Raw genomic sequence first — 22,458 nt, forward strand, 5'->3', positions numbered from 1 at the left:
TCAGGATATATGCAGCAGTTTGGGCCACCTGGCTCGTTACGAACTGTGTGGAGACCATTTCTTCCTAACAAAATCCGTAATTAATTTGCCAGAATTTGAAATAATTATGACATAACATTGAAGGTTGTGCAATGTAACAGCAATATTTAGACTTAGGGTTGCCACCCGTTCGATGAAATACAGAACGGTTCCGTATTTCACTGAAAGAATAAACGTTTTGTTTTCGAAATTATAGTTTCCAGATTTGACCATATTAATGACCTAGGCTCCTATTTCTGTGTGTTTATTATATTATAATTTAGTCTGATTTTATATTTGATATAGCAGTCTGACTGAGCGGTGGTAGGCAGCAGCAGGCTTGTAAGCATTCATTCAAACAGCACTTTCCTGCGTTTGCCAGCAGCGCTTTGCAATGCTTGAAGCGCAGCGCTGTTTATGACTTCAAGCCTATCAACTCCCAAGATTAGGCTGGCAATACTATAGTGCCTATAAGAACATCCAATAGTCAAAGGTATGTGAAATAGAAATGGTATAGAGAGAAATAGTCCTATAATAACTTCAACCTAAAACCTTTAAACTGGGAATATTGAAGACTCATGTTAAAAGGAACCACCAGCTTTGATATTTTATGTTCTGAGCAAGGAACTTAAACGTTAGCTTTTTTACATGGCACATATTGCACTTTTACTTTCTTCTCCAACATTGTGTTTTTGCATTATTTAAACCAAATTGAACATGTTTCATTATTTATTTGAGACTAAATTGGTTTTATTTATGTATTAAGTTAGTGTTCATTCAGTATTGTTGCCATTATTACACATAAAAATCTTCCAATTTTAATCGGTATCGGCTTTTTTTGGCCCTCCAATAATCGGTATTGGCGTTGAAAAATCATAATCGGTCGACCTCTACTCAATACCCAAGATATTTTTTCCCAACGTCCTCAGAGTTATCGGACTCCAAAATATCCATGCAGTATTGTTTTTCCTCTGGAATAGTGTTCAATACACATAGGTTGACAATAAATTTGGCTCAATAAACAGTTGTTTCAGTCCCACAATAAGAGCTACGATGCTAATGTTCTCTGGGTGTCACTGAGTAGACTGAAACCCCATGTCATTGATCCACAATCCGTAGGTAAGGCTGTACAGTGAAATAAGTATGCCCCAATGAAATTCTAAAGTATAATACATCCAGTGTGATTTCAAGACTTTTGTCAAATTAACAAATTGCCTTTTGTTGATTTTATGTAACAACATTCCAACCTCATTTAGCATGATCTTTTCAATTATTGCTTAATTCTACTATTTGTATGCATTTGCATCACTGTCAATGACACTTTTTTGAAGGCTAACCGCAAAGTCCACTATTGTGGCTAATCCTTATTGTGGCTACCTTCAACTAGATGGGTCCGACCACCATTAATCAAATAAGAACTTTATAAATTAGGGTTATTTTAGATGACACCTAGCTATATAGTTAGCTAGCTAACTATATAGCTACTGAAACAGATGTCGTTTTGCTATGTTTTTGGAGAACATTCTTTGCATCTATGAGCTAACAAACTTTTTATGACCAGCACCAGCGATACACCTGGAATACAATTGATAGTGTAATCAATGTGTAATAACTACGTAAACAATGTATGAACGTGTTAAATTATGTGCAGTCATATTCAGGTCCTGATTGGTCAACAAGCTTATTGTTAATGTATCTTTTTTGACATGCAAAGACCCAAACGGTGTTCCATAGAAATCCTGATTGAGAATGAAACGACTGAACAAATTAACAACGTAACAGCACAGCAAGTAATTGAAAGAAATGGGGACATACGTAAATGCCAAAATAACTTTTTGGTCAATATGGTGTGTCTAACCTCTAACTAGGAAAGTCAGTTAAGAACAAATTCTTATTTACAGTGACGGCCTAACCCGGCCAAACCTGGACAACGCTGGGCCAATTGTTCGCCGCCCTATGGGACTCCCAATCACAGCCAGATGTGATAGTCTGGTTTCGGATCAGGGACTATAGTGACACCTCTTGCCCTTAGATGCTGTGCCTTAGACCGCTGCGTCCGTGTGTGTGTGACTATTTAACTGTACTAAAATGCTTTAAAAGCCGCTAAAATTTTAAATATCGGTTATAGCTATTGTTTTTTTTGGCAAGGAAAATATCGGTATTGGCCAAAAAATGTAATATTGGTGCGTCACTATTAATTTCCTGTTTGGATGGAGCCAGAATAGGCGGAAGCAACTCCCATTCTGATGGAGGAAGGGAGTTGTGTTGGGTTAAAGACACACATTCATCACGTCATCATTCAGTTGTCCTCCACACTATTTACTGCTGACTCTGTTTTATTTCCTGTATGACGCTGACATTTTAGTACTGGTATCAGCTATGTTTTGTGGAAATGTATGCATTTTGCAGAAGAAAGCGTATAGCGCGTTCTTACTTTAAGCACTGGTTTGCCCCTCTGCATATTCATAATGAGTCTAAACTTAGCTCACAAAAATCATGACTAAGAGCAGCAGTTCTGGGAAGATGATGTAACCGTCTGGCATACAGACAGACCTACTGTACAGGAATGCCTTTAAACGATTTAATTTTAAATAAAACATGTTTTAAATGTGTAGTCTATTTTATTGATCAATACACTGAAGAAGTGATGGAGAGGGGCATAGAATAGAACTAGACCATCCCCAGCACTTTCTCTCCTTTTTGGCTAGACAGATGGAATATGGGTGGTGTGTGAAGACGTCCATCTTCTGCATTTGTTTTACATTGAGAAGGTCACAGAGATGATAATCTTGCCATGTTAACAGTATATCACAAGACATTACAGAGATGGGGGCAGGACGTTTGTAGACTCTTTGGCATTTGTTTGACCCCTAGAGGGTGGGACTGTAGAAGGCTGTGCTGTCCGGTTGTCATGATCCCCCGTCTGACTCAGGATCCCCAGGGAGCCTATCAGAAAGGGGGATTTGTGGATCTGGATTAAAGGCTCATGGTCGTACTGGCATGTTGTGACATCGCTGTCTAATGACAAATGCTGAGTAACAGGAAACATACTTAAATATTTTGATTAAAATCAGTACTGTTGTGATCAAATCAGTCAAATGTTATTGTAATTGACAATCGGGAGTCTCACATGTTCCTTTGTTCACAGCAGGAGGCAAGAAATTGCCTATTTTTTTTTTTGTATTGCCAATCTCATTCAATTCTACATCAAGCCTATGTTGGAACTGGTCTGTTTGATGCCTCCATGAATGCCATTGCCTGCATTTCAAATGCAACCAAATTATGATTCCTGAGCCATAAGGGCAATCGGCAGATGAGCAATATAATCTAATTGTGCAGACTGTCGTGAAAATGTTAGCAAGAGCCTGAATGACAAAAATTGCCATATTCTGTCTGTTGTAGAAGGCTGTTCCTATTATCAACACCTGAAGAACCTTCTCACAGACACTGGGCAGGGCCATGGCGCAATGTGACATTCTCAGTTGCAACATACGACTAGAGTTTTTTTTTAGGCTATTTTTCAGTTGTCTATTCTGTTTAAACATCTCAAAGCGCAGAGATTTAGACAAATGGTGTACAGTGCTAAATACTGACCTTTTCACTTTGGCAGTTTAAAAATGACACTCCTGTGAACAAAATGTGAATGTGGCCTATACTTACTATATTCTGATATACTATTTTTATTATACAATACATTTTCCTCAGCCATGCTGGAGGACTTTTTGTTTTGGTATTACTGGGAAGAAGTCAATGGAGGATGTCTGGAAAAGAGGGGATTTTCCTGTAATGCTTTAACTTGGATCCCTTCCCTTGATATAGCTCACATATCTTCCCTGCTCTACGACTGACTTTTTTTTGTGCCACAAAAATGAGTCTGATTTCGAAGTTGTCGGCAAACCAGAGTCATGAATTTTAAGGGGGTATTTTCTCGTCACTGGGGCGAAATAGTAGGACAAGGTTGATCAGGATCAAGAAATAGATGTTTGTGTTGGATACTGTCAGTGTGCTATAGTATGATGTCTACCCAGAGTGGGTGAAAACACACTTTGGTGGTAACTTCACTTCCTTATGTTATACGTTTTACCAAGACAAATATGATTATTCATACATTTTTCAGTGGGGTCTTTCTCTAACATACTGTATCATTAACAGTATATCCAAAAAGTCAGATTTCGTAACCTAATTTCTTAACTATCTGATAATAAACACCAAGCTCTGACAGTGCAAGTTTCTTGTAACAACTTTTGAGGATTTTACATTTTGTGGTCAAAGTTGTTTTTGCGGGTCAAAAAATGTGCATGACACGAGCTGAATTAATTAAAAAGCTTGATATACGCTCAGTGCTCCGTTGAAATTTCAGATACTCTTGTTTTTGTGGGAAATCTAAGAATTACATGAACTTCTAATATGAAAAGCATATACTAAAATGCTACATGTAATGTCTCAATCGATATCCATCTTACCTTTTTATAGTTTGTCCTGCGGATTCAAGAAGGAAGATTAGTGTAACGGGAAAGTGAGCTTGTCAGGTAGCCTTTAATTCTTGCACAGAATCCAACACAGCTGACATGGTGCATTGTTCTTTTTTTCCTCTGAAATACGGATTATGCTCAATACATGAGGTTTGGACCATTAGTCTTAGAGGATTATCGACACAACGACCATATTTTACCCATTGGTCAAAATGTGTTTTTGATTGGGCACCCTAATTCTAGTATTTCAGCTCTCAATCTTTTTGATAGTCTAACATTTGTTAGTGAAAATGCGATACAAATGAGAACATTTTTAAAGGAAGTCAAAGAATTGAGAGCAGAATTTTCCCTCTGTGTGATTTGTTAACCTTCGTATTGTTTTGTTATTTTAACAAACCTTACACGGAGCGAGTCACAGGAAGTAAGAAATGTGACCATCCGGCTCAAATCGGTCTTATGTAACCAAATTTGAAATAGTTTTTTACTTTGGATAAAAGTAGAGAGAGCGCTAGGAAATTGTATATCATACACTACAGTTGAACAATGGGAAGATAATTTTGGTTTGAAAGTTGATAAACTTGTAAACTCACTTTTGAGAAAATGGCCTTTGAATGTTTTGGTACCACTACTGGAGAGCCTTTCTTTGTCTACACCCATTCAGCATCGTTCACACCCTCTTAAGTTTTAGCCCCACCCTTCTTTTTAAAGGTTTATCTGAGCGTTCTGTACTAACAGCACCCAAGCTAACCTGCTAGCTACTTCCAGATGCAAATGCTCGAACAGCTGACATTTAACATTACTCACCCTTACAGAGCTGGTTAGGCTGTTATGTTATCCAGAGCGTTGGTGACTGCAACTGTGCTGTCATATTGTCCGTTCGTAAATTCAAAGCGTTTCGCTCTCGGAGCGTTGAGCATGCACACCGGACACTCTGGCCGATGAGTAGAGTTGATCCGAATGTTCTGACCTCACAATGGCAGTCAAGCACTCAAGCTAACATTGGCTAGCTTGCTAGCTACTTCCAGACACAAATGAGAGAACCTCACTCTGAACATTTTACTCACCCTAGCAAAGCTGGTTAGGCTGTTTTCATGTTATCCAGAGCTTTGGTGACTGATGTTGGCAACAATTGAATTACGCTTTTTACTGACACAACCATATTTTAACGGGATGTTGAGCGTTTGTAAATTCATCAGCTATTCACTTAAATCAGTTCTACCAAATCTCTATCAACATGTTAAATGTGCAACCAGAGGGGGAGAAATTCTAGATCACCTGTACTCCACACACAGAGACGCATACAAAGCTCTCCCTCGCCCTCCATTTGGTAAATCCAACCACAACTCTATCCTCCTGATTCCTGCTTACAAGCAAAAATTAAAGCAGGAAGCACCAGTAACTCGGTCTATAGAAAAGTGATCAGATGAAGCCGATGCTAAACTACAGGACTGTTTTGCTATCACAGACTGGAACATGTTCCGGGATTCTTCCGATGGCATTGAGGAGTACACCACATCCGTCACTGGCTTTATCAATAAGTGCATCGAGGACATTGTCCCCACAGTGACTGTATGTAAATACCCCAACCAGAAGCCATTCGCACTGAGCTAAAGGGTAGAGCTGCCGCTTTCAAGGTGCGGGACTCTAACCCGGAAGCTTACAAGAAATCCCGCTATGCCCTGCAATGAACCATCAAACAGGCAAAGCGTCAATACAGGGCTAAGATTGAATCATACTACACCGGCTCCGATGCTTGTCGGATGTGACAGGGCTTGCAAACTATTACATACTACAAAGGGAAGAACAGCCGCGAGCTGCCCAGTGACACGAGCCTACCAGATGAGCTAAATCACTTCTATGCTTGCTTCGAGGCAAGCAACACTGAGGCATGCATGAGAGAATCAGCTGTTTCGGACGACTGTGTGATCACGCTCTCCATAGCTAACGTGAGTAAGACCTTAAAACAGATCAACATACACAAGGCTGCGGGGCCAGACGGCTTACCAGGACGTGTGCTCCGGGCATGTGCTGACTAACTGGCAAGTGTCTTCACTGACATTTTCAACATTTCCCTGATTGAGTCTGTAATACCAACATGTTTCAAGCAGACCACCATAGTCCCTGTGCCCAAGAACACAAAGGCAACCTGCCTAAATGACTACAGACCCGTAGCACTCACGTCCGAAGCCATGAATTGCTTTGCAAGGCTGGTAATGGCTCACATCAACACCATTAGCCTAGAAACCATGTAATGTTCCAATATCTATTGGAAACCCTTTCCAGAAGAGTGGAGGCTGTTATAGCAGCAAAGGGGGGACCAACTCTATGTTAATGCCCATGATTTTGTAATGTGTCTTGATACATTTGTTCATGTGTATATCCCTAAAGTGTCTGTGTAAGATCTAGGATCCGTTTTGCCTTTAAGATTATATGGACAGAATTATTGATGGGTCTACCATACCATCCGATTGCCCTATACTCTGAGAGGAAACTCTCTGAACCTTTGTTACTTTACTTTGTTTCAGTGAGCTCCCAGAGTTCTAATTCTCTACATGTTGGGCATCAAGGCTAAGACAATTAGCTAATGCTATTGTAAGAGAGCAGGGTGCTGCCAAGAATGCTTAAAGGGATAGGACACAGCATTTCCCTATAGATAGCCAGGGGGAGATTACAGACAAATGCCAAACATGTTTAATGGTGTTATTTAAATTGGACCTCAATTAACCCATACAACACTGTCAATTCACGTGAAACCATTTCAGTAGACTTTTTAAAATAATTTCTAACTTTGAAAGGACATTGCTCTGCAATATGTGCATGGGTTAGAAGTAGGCCTCATAATTTATTTGCAAACCTCGACATGAACTCGTCAAGCCTCATCTTGAATCGTCAACATTGAGTGACGCGCTTGCCTGGCGCTGCACCAAATAAAGATTAATCACCTCACCCAAAGATTTCACATTTTCTGTCACAAGAAATTAGGCTCTTAAATTGACTGTGGCTAACACGATGATATAACTTGCAATGCAATTTGAGTCAATTGTAACACTGATAATGGCCTTGCCAGGTTGACATTACCTCATGTAGGGGCCCGGGTGTCATCTTTGCCTTCTAGCATCTCCCCTATAGCCTCTCTTGATACATGTGGTTGTTTGACTCTTTAAGACATTACTGAGCCGCCATTCTCTTTTATCCCTTCCGCAGGATCACTGTCACTACCGGGGCTATGTGGAGGGCGTGGAGGGATCATCTGTGGCCATGAGTATCTGCTTTGGACTAAGGTAACCCTTACCAAAAAAAACAGGCTTCTGGCCAATCTTTTGCCAATTTGCCACAAATTTGGGGTAAGCTAATTTGCATGTAAAAATATGAGTTTTGTGGCAAACTGTTGCGGCAAATTTGTGCCAAACATTCTGTTTGCTGAAAATTTGCTGCAAACTCATTATGGATTAGATCCAATTAGATCAGGTTTTTGGTTACTTTGTGTATTAACAATTTATTTTATTTATTTTAATTTTAAATTTGTTTTTTTTTAAATGAACACTGGTGGCGCAGTGGTTAAGGGCGCTGTACTGCAGCACCAGCTGTGCCATCAGAGACTGGGTTTGCGCCCAGGCTCTGTCGTAACCGGCCGCAACCGGGAGGTCCGTGGGGCGACGCACAATTGTCCTAGCGTCATCCGGGTTATGGAGGGCTTGGCCGGTAGGGATGTCCTTGTCTCATCGCGCACCAGCGACTCCTGTGGCGGGCCGGGCGCAGTGCGCGCTAACCAAGGTTTCCAGGTGCACAGTGTTTCCTCCGACCCATTGGTGCGGCTGGCTTCCGGGTTGGATGCGCGCTGTGTTAAGAAGCAATGCAGCTTGGTTGGGTTGTGTATCGGAAGACGCATGACTTTCATACTTCGTCTCTCCCGAGCCCGTACGGGAGTTGTAGCGATGAGACAAGATAGTAGCTACTAAAAACAATTGGATACCACGAAATTGGGGAGAAGAAAGGGGTAAAAAAAAAAAAAGATTTATAATATGTACTTTCATGAGATAAACTTGCTATCTGTAATATCGAATAGCTTAGGAATCTTGACATTACGTACTTTCAAGGAAAATAGGCACGTTTCTCGACATATACACTGACTGGGATTGCGTGACGATTAGCTTTGCAATTGCGTGACGCAGCATGACAATGTGAACTCCATTGGTCAACAGTCTTCTGGGTGGGGCATTATACGTTCTTTCATTCATCTCCAATCTCCTTTCTATAATATCTCAGGCAACGGCATCAGGCATCACCCTGGACTAAAAAGGCCGACCAAATAGGAAAAATGTGCTTGACCCTACGTTAAATTACACATTTCTCGAGGTAGGAATTTTGCAAAAGTATGATCAATGGTTAATTAGAGAGAAGACATCCTCCTGAATTATGACATTGGCCAGTATTGAAATATGACATGTTTTCTCAGACGTTTCACGATCTAAAAGCTGTTCCTATTAACTTCTTGACGCTACCAATCCCTGTAGCGGGATAATTTCCGTCTGCAACCGCTGAATAGCATAGCGCAACAGTCAAATAATATTACTAGAAAATATTCATATTCATGAAATCACAAGTGCAATATTTTGAAACACAGCTTAGCCTTTTGTTAATCACCCTGTCATCTCAGATTTTGAAATTATGCTTTACGGCGTAAGCAATCCAAGCGTTTGTAAGTTTATCGATAGCCCGGCATAGCATTATGTACACTAAGTATCAGGAAGCTTGGTCACGAAAATCAGAAAAGCAATCAAATTAACCATTTACCTTTTGATCTTCGGATGTTTTCACTCACGAGACTCCCAGTTCCACAGCAAATGTTCCTTTTGTTCCATAAAGATTATTTTTAGACTCAAAATACCGACATTTGTTTGTCGCGTTACGTTCAGAAATCCACAGGAAAGAGAGGTCACGACAACGCAGACGGAAATTCCAAATAGTCTTCATAATGTCCACAGAAACATGTCAAACGTTTTTATAATCATTCCTCAGGTAGTTTTTAAAATATATATTCGATAATATATCAACCGAGTGTGTAGCTATTTCCAGGGAGGAACAATGGCCAGTTTACTCAATTGCGCACCAACTCACTCTGAGAGCCCCCACCTCTCCACTTACGCAATGTGATCCTTCACGCTCAGTTTCAGGCTTTTATTTTGAAAAATATGTCTAAAGACTGTTGACACCTTAGGGAAGCCACAGAAAAGGGAATCTGGTTGATATCCCTTTAAATGGAGGACAGGCACGCATAGGAACACAGACGTTTCAAAATAAGAGGCTCTTCCTGATTAATTTCCTCAGGCTTTCGCCTGCAATATCAGTTCTGTTATACCCACAGACCATATTTTTACAGTTTTGGAAACTTTAGAGTGTGTTCTATCCTAATCTGTCAATTATATGCATATTCTAGCATCTGGTCATGAGAAATAGGCCGTTTACTTTGGGAACGTTATTTTTCCAAACATAAAAATATTGCCCTCTAGCTTCAAGAGGTTTTAACTTCCAGTGTAGTGAGAGACGGATTTCTGCCTGCTTGATTGCCAATAACTCGGATACACATGAAATGACCCAGGGAATCAATAGAACATCACTCAGATGCACAAAAACAATATAACATTCAAAATGGATGAACCTTTCCTTTAAATGAACTTGCTTCTCATAGAGAACTAAACAGAGTAAATATAATTTCATCTTTATTTAATTAGGCAAATTAGTTAACAAATTCTTAATTACAATGACTGCCTACCCCGGCCAAACCCGGGCGATGCTGTGCCAGTTGTGCGCCGCCCTATGGGACTCCCAATCACGACCGGTTGTGATACCCTGGTTTGAATCCAGGTGTCTGTAGTGACGCCTCAAGCACTGAGATGCAGTGCCTTAGACCGAAGGGTCACTCGGGATCCATGTATTCAATGTCTTAACAGATACAAATAAATCTTTAAATCATCAGCATGCTAATGAAGAAAAGAGCAAAGACTGGATTCTTCCCAAATAAATTGTTTGCTTGATCTTTTTACGAGCAAACATTTACATTTAAATGTGAACATCGTAGAGTGGTGAGGAGTAGCTCTGTGGACCCTTTCACGGAAGTAATTTAGCCGTTTATTGTAGTCTTTGGCTCTCTGTAGAGTTTTATGTCAATTAACTCGTGACATTTGAAAGAGGTTCACCTAGGGTTCATGATAGGGGCTGTCCATATGTTTGATGTATTATAATAATTGATTATGCTTATGTTGTATTAATAGAAGGGGAGGGGTTATAAGACCCCACCCTCAGGGTCCTAGACTACAGATTGACAATATATATTTTCATTATAGAGGTTTAGTATTGTTCCACAGTTGTTTTATGGTCTCTTTGCCTCCTATAAAGAGACCCCTCTGAGAAATGTGTGACTGTGAAGACCGAACTCTGCAGGGGAGTGTAAGAGACAAGAGATTAGTCAGACATTCCACTATAAATCAACTTGGACATTTACTGCTAAGCTTTTAGATAGCTATATAAACAAGAGTTTTAGTGTTGAGTAGCCATGGTTTTGGTCTCATGAGTAAAATATAATGACATAGACAGTGACATCGCTAGGGCTGGACTTCGGGTTTAATAAAATAACTTGACCTTTTATTTTATTCAGAACTTACTCGGAAACATGCGTATGTTCCTGTTGTCAACTTCTGTCTGCAATTGCATTAATAAAGGTTTTTGAATAATTTACCAATGATTGAAAAGGAACAAGGAACGAACCCCAACCCATTCTTGAATGACTCATTATACTAATGATTTAATCAACAATGATTTAATTAACAAATACGATAGTCAGTTTTAAAAAAGATTAAGGGTACAAGACTGTACATATCTGGCTGTGTTGGCAAAATCACTACATGTCCCATTGAGCCAAGCGGGGGAGAGGCTGCCCGTTGCCACAGTTCCAAGACAAGTCAGAAACGCCCAGCTAACCCTACGCCGATGACACCAGTGTATCTCAACACTGAACTTGGATCTGCGTTAAGTAGCAACTGTTGTCTTATGACACAACAGATAGCTCGAACCATTCATGACTATTCAATAAAACAATAAATAATTTAAGTTTCTTTCCAGCAATTGTTTTACTTACACAATTGTATAACTAGCAAAGGAGTTTTGAAGTTGAGGGTGCAGTTTTAAGTTTGGCAATGAGGATTTAAACTTTCAGCTAGCCAGCTAATTTAGTCAGGGGAAAACCGGGGGAAACGAGATCTAGCTGGGCGCACATGCACACTAGGCTAATTCAAGACACCGATTGTAGTTTTTATGCCCTGAAAAGTTTGAGTAAACAATTCAGAGACTCAAACTAATATATTAGATGAAAAATATTTAAGGAGAGCGAATCGATATACAATCCGTAAATCAGTTGTAACTATCAATACTAAATGTTTACGTGAACCTGAATGCACAAAATTAATGATGAAGACGCTTCTGGAGACGGTAGACTTCTCCCCACCACTTTATGGGAACGTTGACCTTAGCTCATGTAAATTCTGTAGTTCCTTTAAACATTCTAAGTGATAACTGAGCAATGAGCTTTCAACCAATGAATGTTTATAAACAAACAATGTACCTAGCATAAACTGGGATTTAGGCCTACTAAATCTACCTTTAAATGTGTGGCCAACTGTTCCTAGAGAGTATACAAGATTTTTCTCCAGCCAAGCCTCAACACAATTGATTCAAACAAATCAACTAACTATGATCTTCAGTCTAGACTGGGGACCTCATCATTATGAGCCAGTTGTCTACTAGTTGTCTCTTCTTCCTGACAATGAGTTATGCGTAATATGGCAATTCATATTATTTTTCCAAAATGTATTGTTGACTTACATCTCAAAGCCAAGCATGCAAGACGCCATGACCTGGTGCGCACATTTCTGTCCTCAGTTTGATTGAAGGCCTCAATCTGAATTTTTGCCTTGTTACTGATTGCTTCGAGTAAGAGAGAAGGAACAACACATGATCAAGATGCGCTAGCTACTAGTGTAATTAAAGCAATAAAATATCTAATTGTTACAAAGAATGGATGTATGGGCTACATTTATGAGATACTTGCATTTACTTACCTTATCAAGCTTGGGGACGGTACAAATGTATCACTCAAAAAAGTGTTAAGAGTAAGTGCACCACAAACTTTTTTCCGGGGTGTTGATGCATCCTCTTCCCAATACAGCCTCTTCCAACACCACGGGTAGGGGGAGAGTATCCATCTGCAAAAGTGAAAGTTTGCTTTGATGTCAAGTCAGCTCATATTGTTGCTACCTTAGCTGTTGTGCTAGCTAACATGCTACTGAACAGTGACACTAGCATATTGGCATGCATATTATTGGTATTAGCTTAAAGACAGCAACTTAACACCTACAAATATTAGTGTTTTAAGCAAATCATTAGTTAGTTAGCTAGTTATCACATACATTTTGCAACATTTTGTATTCTTATTGTCCATAATTTTGTTGCGTTGTTGAGGAATCTGCAAAAACGCATTTTGTTGGACGATGTATACCATGCGTATCTTTACATACTACTAATAACATTTGAAACTCGAAATATGTTAACACCAGCTAGCCAGTTAGTGGTGGTGACAGATTGATATAGCAACAAAAAGTGTTGCACTCTATCCCATAAAACAGGACATTGCTAGCCACGTATCAATTAGCTAACACAATTTAAGAGTTGTTTGGAAGTTGAATAACTTGGACAACTTCGGTAGGTAGCTAGATAGCTAGCTTGACTGGTCGTTAACAGTTACTGGTTTTCAAACTCGTGATCACAAGAAATGGCTTCTGGTAATATGTTTCCTACTAGTGCCAATAAATATTGTTGCCACATGTGCCCCAGATTCACAACTAGTGGCATATATTTGCAAACTTCTGCTGACATTTTGTTGCACACTATTTATACTGAACAAAAAATATAAACTCAACATGTAAAGTGTTTCATGAGGAGAAATAAAAGATGTCAAATGTTCCATACACATATTGTACATTAACAAGTTAAACCATCCACCTGACTGGTGTGGCATGTGCTGGGGACAATGAAAGCCCACACTAAAATGTGTAGTTTTTGCTACAGATGCCTCAAGTTTTGAGAGAGCGCGCAATTGGCATGTTGCCTGCAGGAATGTACACCAGAGATGTTGCCATATAATTTAATGTTAATTTCTCTACCATAAGCCACCTCCAACATCATTTTAGAGAATTTGGCAGTATGTTCAACCAGCCTCACAACCGCAGACCATGTATAACCACCCCAGCCCATTATCTGAGACCAGCCACCAGGACAGCTGAGGAAACTGTGGGTTTGCATAACCTCAGAATTTCTGACATTGTCAGAAACCATTGCAGGGAAGCTCATCTGCATGCTCATCGTCCTCACCAGGGTCTTGACCTGACTACAGTTCGGCGTCGTAACCGACTTCAGTGGGCAAATGCTCACCTTCGATTGCCACTGGCATGCTGGAGAAGTGTGCTCTTCATGGATGATTCACAGTTTCAACTGTACACGGCAGATGGCAGACAGACATAGTGTCTGGTGTCATGTGGGCGAGCGGTTTGCAGATGTCAATGTTGTGAACAGGGTTCTCCGTGGTGGGGTTATGGTATGGGGCAGGCATAAGCCATGGACAACAATTGCAAACACAATTTGCATTCAATAGCAGCTTTAATGCACAGAGATAACGTGACAAGATCCTGAGGCTCATTGTTGTGCCATTCATCCACCGCCATCATCTCATGTTGCAGCATGATAATGCACAGCCCCATGTTGCAAGGATTTGTACGCAATTCCTAGATGCTGAAAATGTTTGTTCTTTCATGGCCTGCATACTCACCAGACATGTCACACACTGCGCATGTTTGGGATGCTCTGGCTTAACATGTACGAAAGTGTTCCAGTTCCCGCCAATATACAGCAACTTTGCACAGCCTTTGAAGCTGAGTGGGACAACATTACACAGGCCATAATCAACTAAATGCGACGATGTTGCACTGCATGAGGTCACACCACCTTTTTTTAAGGTATCTGTGACCAACAGATGCATATCTGTATTCCCAGTCATATGAAATCCATAGTGTTATGAATATGCATTTATTTCAATTGATTTCCTTATATGAACTGAAATTGTTGCATGTTTTGCTTATATTTTTCAATGTAGTTTGCAGCAAATTTGCAAGAACAAATACTTTTTTTTAGCGTTCGGTTATAAAGTGACAACACTCTGGACTTGAGAGGTTGGGGGGATTTAAGCTGTCAAGATTACCAGGACGGTGTTCAAAGCCTGTGGTTTAGTAGCAAAACAAGGTGCTATCAAATAGGCCTCCCCACCGGAGAGCGGGGTTCAAACCCCATAATGACGAAGCAAAAGCAGTTATAAAAAATATATCTTATTTACACAAGTATTCAGACCCTTTGCTATGAGACTTGAAATTGCTCTCCGGTGCATCCTGTTTCCATTGGTCATCCTTGATGTTTCTAACAACGTGATTGTAGTTCACCTGTGGTACAGTCAATTGATTGGACAGGTACACAGCTGTCTGTATAAGGTTCCACAGTTGACAATGCATGTCAGAGTAAAAACCAAGCCATGAGGTCAAAGGAATTGTCCTTGGAGCTCCAAGACCGGATTGTGTCGAGGCTCAGGTCTGGGGAAGGGTACCAAAAAATGTCTGCAGCATTGAAGGTCCCCAAGAACACTGGCATCCCTCATTCTAAAATGGAAGAAGTGTCAAACCACGAAGAATCTTCCTAGAGCTGGCCACCCGGCCAAACTGAGCAATTAGGGGAGAAGGGCCTTGGTGAGGGAGGTGACCAAGAAAACAATGGTCACTCTGACAGAGCTCCAAAGTTCCTCTGTGGATATGGTTGTCCTTCTGGAAGGTTCTCCCATCTCTGAAGTACTCTACCCATCAGGCCTTTATGGTAAAGTGGCCAACAGAAGCCACTCCTCAGTCAAAGGCACATGACAGCCTGCTTGGAGTTTGCCAAAAGGCACCTAAAGGACTTTCAGACCATGAGAAACAAGATTCTTTGGTCTGATGAAACCAAGATTGAACTATTTGGCCTGAATGCCAAGCGTCACGTCTGGAGGAAACCTTGCACCATCCTTACGGGGAAGCAACATCTTTTTCAGGGACAGGTCAGGATCGAGGCAAAGATGAACACAGCAACGTACAAAGAGATCCTTGATGAAAATCTGCTCCAGAGCACTCAGGACCTCATCCTGAGGCAAAGGTTCACCTTCCAACAGGACAACAACCCTAAGCACACAGCCAAGAAAATGTAGGAGTGGCTTCAGGACAAGTCTCTGAATGTTCTTGAGTGGCCAAGCCAGAGCCCGGACTTGAACCCGATCGGACATCTCTGGAGAGACTTGAAAATAACTGTGCAGCGATGCTCCCCATCCAACCTGACAGAGCTTGAGAGGATCTGCAGAGAAGAATGGCACAATTGTGGAGTTTCTACCAATCTTGCAACGCTATACCCAAGAAGAGTCGAGGCTGTAATCACTGCCAAGGGTGCTTCAACAAAGTACAGAGTCAAGGCTCTGAATACTTATGTAAATGTTCTTATTTTTTTAATTATATTTTTATATAATAATTTGCACAAAATAATTACCTGTTTTTGCTTTTGTCATTATTGGAGTATTGTGTGTAGATTGATGAGAAGAAAAACAACAATTTAATCCAAGAATATATACACTACCGTTCAAAAGTTTGGGGTCACTTAGAAATGTCCTTGTCCATAAAAATAACATCAAACTGATCAGAAATACAGTGTAGACATTGTTAATGTTGTCTCAATGTCAACAGTGACGCTACTCCCGCTACTCCGGGATGCTGGCCTTCTAGGCAGAGTTACAAAGAAAAAGCCATATATCAGACTGGCCAATAAAAAGCAAAGATTGATGGGCAAAAGAACACAGACATTGGACAGAGGAACTCTGCCTAGAAGGCCAGCATCCCGGAGTCGCCTCCTCACTGTTGACGTTGAGACTGGTGTTTTGCGTGTATTACTTAATGAAGCTGGTCCGAGGTTCCTTATTGCTATTATAATATTGTTACCAACATAATTTGAAGAGTAAAAATACATGTTTTGTCATACCCATGGTATACGATCTGATATCCCACAGCCTTTTAACCAATCAGCATTTAGTTAATAATGAATAATATTGACCCCTTATGACTCTGGTGTGATCAGCCTTTTGTGTTTGAACCTCCAGAGGGGTGCTCCTCATGGACAACTCCAGCTATGGGATTGAGCCCCTGGTGTCTTCCTCGGACTTCCAGCATCTAGTGTACCGGCTGGAGGACGTGGTGTCGGAGCCGCTGGTGTGTGGCACTCCACACACGGAACAACTAGCCCCATCTGAACAGGACCACTCAGAGCATCACACCCACTCTGACACACACAAACAGCCTGTCAGCCACCTCCTCAGGGTGAGTTACCACGGTGTGTGTGTATGTGTGCGTGCTAAGTGTGCCTGTGCTGATTTTCTGCTTATGGTACTGTATGTGCTTTCTCTCCCTTCAGAGAAAGCGGGCAGTGCTGCTCCAGCCACACTATGTAGAGCTGCTCCTGGTGGTGGATAATGAGAGGGTGAGTGAATGTCCAACGACTGATAAATCTAGACTGTTTTATACATCATTTAAAATCTCTTCCCTCAACAGTACATTTTGGAAAGCAGTGGATGTGGTTGTTTAAAGCGGTTTTGATTTAGAAGTGTTTTTTAAAATTCCACATCTTACACCACAAAACCGTCTTGAGTGACAACAAATTTGTCCAATTAGCTGATTCGCTTTCCATACACCCACTCGCCCAAACTCCGGTCGCCGTATTGGACTGCAGTTACACATACTTGTTTTTTTGGGCTGGCTTAATCAATACAGTGTAAAACAAAACATTTTTTTATTTTTTATTTTTATGGAAGAACGATTTCAGTGTAAACTTAAACTACTCAAATCTGACAAATTATGTAGATAAGATAATGTCCTTGTTTTGAAAGAAAGGCACAAAAAAAGTCCATTAAAATAACATCAAATTGATCAGAAATACAGTGTAGACATTGTTAATGTTGTAAATGCCTATTGTAGCTGGAAACGGCTGATTTTTGAATGGAATATCTACATAGGCGAACAGAGGCCCATTATCAGCAACCATCACTCCTGTGTTCCAATGGCACGTTGTGTTAGCTAATCCAAGTTTTTTTTAAATGTAAAGGTTAATTGAGCATTAGAAAAAATATTTGCATTTATAGTAGCTCTGCTGAAAACTGTTGTCCTGATTAAAGAAGCAATAAAACTGGCCTTATTTAGACTAGTTGAGAGTCTGGAGCATCAGCATTTGTGTGTTCGATTACAGGCTCAAAATGGCCAGAAACAAAGAACTTTCTTCTGTAACTCGTTCTTCTATTCTTGTTCTGAAAAATGAAGGCTATTCCAGAAATTGCCAAGAAACTGAAGATCTCGTACAACGCTCTGTACTACTCCCTTCACAGAACAGCGCAAACTGGCCCTAACCAGAATAGAAAGAGGAGTGGGAGGCTCCGGTGCACAACTGAGCAAGAGGACAAGTACGTTAGTGTCCAGTTTGAGAAACAGACGCCTCACAAGTCCTCAACTGGCAGCTTCATTAAATAGTACCCGCAAAACACCAGTCTCCATGTTAACAATGAAGAGGTTACTCTGGGATGTTGGCCTTCTCTGCAGAGTTCTTCTGTCCAGTGTCTGTGCTCTTTTGCCCATTTTAATCTTCGCTTTTTATTGGCCAGTCTGAGATACGGCTCCTCTTATCTGGTTAGAGCCATTTTGCTCTGTTCTGTGGGTAGTATGAGATCTGTATTTTTTTTTTTTTATAATTAACTTTCAAAGATAATTCGTAAAAATCCAAACAACTTCACAGATCTTCATTGTAAAGGGTTTAAACACTGTTTCCCATGCTTGTTCAATGACCCATAAACAATTAATGAACATGCACCTGTGGAACGATTGTTAAGACACTAACAGCTTACAGACGGTAGGCAATTAAGGTCACAGTTATGAAAACTGCAGATGTGGCCAGGGAAATACATTGCAATATCCATACAGTGCTAAAGGGAGACAGGACGGACATCTGACCATCCTCGCAGTGGCAGACCACGTGTAACATCACCTGCACAGGATCGGTACATCCGAACATCACACTTGCGGGACAGGTACAGGATGGCAACAACAACTGCCTTAGTTGCACGAGGAACGCACAATCCCTCCATCAGTGCTCAGACTGTCCGCAATAGGCTGAGAGAGGCTGGACGGAGGGCTTGTAGGCCTGTTGTAAGGCAGGTCCTCACCAGACCTCATCGGCAACAACGTCGCCTATGGGCACAAACCCACTGTTGTTGGACCAGACAGAACTGGCAAAAAGTGCTCTTCAATGACGAGTTGCTGTTTTGTCTCACCAGGGTGATGGTCGGAGCCGCGCTTATCGTTGAAGGAATTAGCTTTACACCGAGGCCTGTACTCTGGAGCAAGATCGATTTGGAGGTGGAGGGTCCGTCATGGTCTGGGGCGATGTGTCACAGTATCATCGGACTGAGCTTGTTGTCATTGCAGGCAATCTCAACGCTGTGCGTTACAGGGAAGACATCCTCCTACCGCATGTGGTACACTTCCTGCAGGCTCATCCTCACATGACCCTCCAGCATGACAATGCCACCTACCATACTGCTCGTTCTGTGCGTGAGTTCCTGCAAGACAGGAATGTCAGTGTTCTGCCATGGCCATCGAAGATCCCGGATCTCAATCCCATTTGTCACGTCTGGGACCTGTTGGATTGGACGGTGAGGGCTAGGGCCATTCCCCCCCAGAAATGTCTGGGAACTTGCTGGTGCCTTGGTGGAAGAGTGGGGTAACATCTCACAGCAAGAACTGGCAAATCTGGTGCAGTCCATGAGGACTGAACTTGTTCAGTTTATGCCTCAGTTGCTGAATCTTGTTTTGTTCATACAAATATTTACACATGTTAAGTTTTCTGAAGTTAAACGCAGTTGACAGTGAGGACGTTTCTTTTTTTGCTTAGTTTATTTGAGAACTATCACCAAAATTCAAGCTTGACGGGGAGAATTTAAAATGTTTGCGCATCAGAAAACAGTGTTAGATTTTATGCATTATATCATGGCTTTCTCTCGACTCCAAGGCACAATATGTATAATTACAGGCAATTAGCTTTAAAACTGCAACATTTTCTCAGCTCCATGGAGAAATGTGTACAATTTCAGTGAATTGGCTTAAAAATGCGAACATTTCCCAACTTCGCCAAGGTGGTGGCCTTAAGTTTTCTTGCCAAGGGCAGCGACTGGCCGACCGCACCCATTACCACGTCCACCACCTAATCCCCTTTTTGATCAAGAAAAAACCCTTAAATTAATTTCTTGATGGCCTGTGTGAATTCTAGCTTTGGTACCAGACCTATTTTTGCTATCATTACACTCTTTGCCAAATACCAAAGATATGACAAGGAGTGGCATGATTGCACAAACATGATGCCCAGGCTAATTGACATATCCATTGGGCTTAAGAACTTTTGGTCCAGTCCGTTTTAAACGTTTTGAATGAGGCCTAAAGGAAACTCTAGCCAATGCTTACTTCTGTCCTTTCCCTCTACAGTTCACCTACATGCACAGGAATGAGACTGCAGTGCGAGACGAGATGATTCATCTTGCAAACTACGTTGACAGTGTAAGTATACAAAAAAGTATGCATACTACAAGTGCTCAATCAGGGTCAAATACCCTCCGACACAGTATGGTATGAGTTGCAGTCAACGTTTGCAATACCAAACAAGCCAATTCCAAGAATATACAGCAATGATTTCTTCATAGATTGTTTCATATTGCATAGGAATTGTGCATAGTGCAAAACATAATATAAACCTCATTATAATCTGGCAGTGTGACTTACATTTTTTCTTTAACAATCTGCATTATAAAGAGGGGATATCTATTTTTTTTTAACTATTAAGTTTAATAAATGCTAGTATAGTAAAAAAAATCTAATTTTAATTCTTGATCACACTACGAGATAAATGTTAACAGTTGTCGTGTCTTTGGCATCATTAAAGTGAAGACTGTTATTTAAAAAAATATTTTATCAAATATTATTACGTGATTAAACTAATCATGTAAATGTAATTAACTAGAAAGTCGGGGCACCAAGGGAAAATCTTCAGATTACAAAGGTATAATTTTCCTAATATAACTTCAGATATTTTAATATCTGATCAATTAGTCTTCTAATTAATTAATTAATTATTCTTTACCTCACGTTGGTCTCATTCCAAATGTCATAAATTGTTGGTTATCTGCACGAACCCAGCCTTTACTATGAATCATCCATACATCAATTGTCTTAATCATTTATTTACTAACTAAATAATCACAGAAATGCATAAACAAACAGTAAATATAGTTAAAAGGAAATCTCTAGTGGACTAAGCCGATATGACGGCTTGATGGACAAAGGGAAGTGGGTGTGGACTGAGAAGGGCGGGAAAGACGAGTCACTACAAAGTTGATAATTAAAAATGGAAATGCTAATCCTTTGCACATGAACGCTCACTCATTCGGGAATCATTGCAATCAATATATATTTACGCTCAGTGTGTCATCAGAGATCTCTGTTGGAATCGTCCGTCTTTCTGTTGGAAAGTTCATCCGCTCGTCTCTCCATCTGCTTCCAAGAAGTCTTTCGTGGTTAGAATGGATTCTTCAGAGTCCCATTCAGAAATGTTCTTATAGGTTAGATGTTTCGGCGGTTGTCGGTCTTCGTATTCCATGGTACATAATTCCAAGCTGCAGACTAGTAATTAGTATCGAAGATTTGCTCTTATTCTGTCGGTATCAATAGTCTGAGTTTAACCATTTCCACCAGTGTAGCCAATGCTCCACATGGTTTGGTTAGGAATTCAACAACCATTACAACCTTAGCTTCTACTGAAGTTTTTTGTGGTCTCTACTCAAACCTTCGCCCCCTCAGCTTACCGAGGTACACGTGGTCTAAAGAGGATTTATTCGGAAAACAGTAGAAAAGGGCTGTCCCATGACGCCAGATCAATGTCTGTGCTCATGGGGCGGGCCAATGACTTAGTTAACTTTAATGGGAATACAATTCTCTCACATTAACGTTTTAAAATCACGTTACATAATTTCACAAATAGTTTCATCTTTACTCATTCATTTTATACAATAATTAGATGCGAACCTCATAACGGAGGCTCCTGTATAAACAGAGTTATGGTAATGTGGCTGTATCGTTTTCCATGAGATCACAACATGAAACAAAACAGACCGGTCGTAGCTGTCTTCTCCACCGACAGTTTACACATTCTCCAAAACATGGATTTTGTTCAGTTCTCAAGTTCTGTGATGTAGAAGAAGTTCCTTTGTTCTACTGTGAAACTCTCTCTCTATACTGCCTGGCCCTGAGGAGAGTCTCCTCCAGGAATCTGGGAGGGAGAGAAGGGTGGTGAGGGGGAGGGCCACGTCATGACACACAGTATTTTTTGCACGAAAATGACACCCTAGATGTGTCTATAGATCTGCCTCAATTTGTGACACTCTTCCCATTTCTCTGTAACATGCAGATGTATATGGAGCTAAACATCCGTGTGGTGTTGGTGGGCCTGGACATCTGGACCAGCAGGAACCCCATCAGCATTGAGGGCAGCGCCGGGGAGGTGCTCAGCCGCTTTGTCCAGTGGAGGGAGAAGGAGCTGGTGCCACGGCGACGCCACGACAGCGCCCAGCTTATTCTGTGAGTCCCTGTACAGTTTTGCATCATATGAGGCATTATACATCATCATAGTTTTTGCTCTCTACTGAAAGTGCTTCAACTTAACTACTGACATCAAAAATATATATATATATTCATCATTTTTGAGTGTAGTTATC

The 22,458-nt window shown here is 40.8% G+C and overlaps 1 protein-coding gene across 5 annotated transcripts in view; it reads left to right on the forward strand.

The window, feature by feature from the left end:
- Window positions 1-22,458, forward strand: part of LOC139411256 (ADAM metallopeptidase domain 9a) — an 86,942-nt gene that overhangs the window by 38,464 nt on the left and 26,020 nt on the right. For all 5 annotated transcript variants that reach the window (XR_011634587.1, XR_011634588.1, XR_011634589.1 and 2 more), the window contains exons 5-9: window positions 7,695-7,771; window positions 16,756-16,972; window positions 17,067-17,132; window positions 20,177-20,248; window positions 22,152-22,321. Coding sequence is in view for 2 of the 5 variants with exons in the window: in XM_071157305.1 (XP_071013406.1) it covers window positions 7,695-7,771; window positions 16,756-16,972; window positions 17,067-17,132; window positions 20,177-20,248; window positions 22,152-22,321 (602 nt within the window). In the remaining 3 variants the exon portion in view is untranslated. The remainder of the gene's footprint in view (window positions 1-7,694; window positions 7,772-16,755; window positions 16,973-17,066; window positions 17,133-20,176; window positions 20,249-22,151; window positions 22,322-22,458) is intronic.

Source organism: Oncorhynchus clarkii, chromosome 6, assembly GCF_045791955.1.
Source record: "Oncorhynchus clarkii lewisi isolate Uvic-CL-2024 chromosome 6, UVic_Ocla_1.0, whole genome shotgun sequence".
Classification (NCBI taxonomy): Eukaryota; Metazoa; Chordata; class Actinopteri; order Salmoniformes; family Salmonidae; genus Oncorhynchus; species Oncorhynchus clarkii.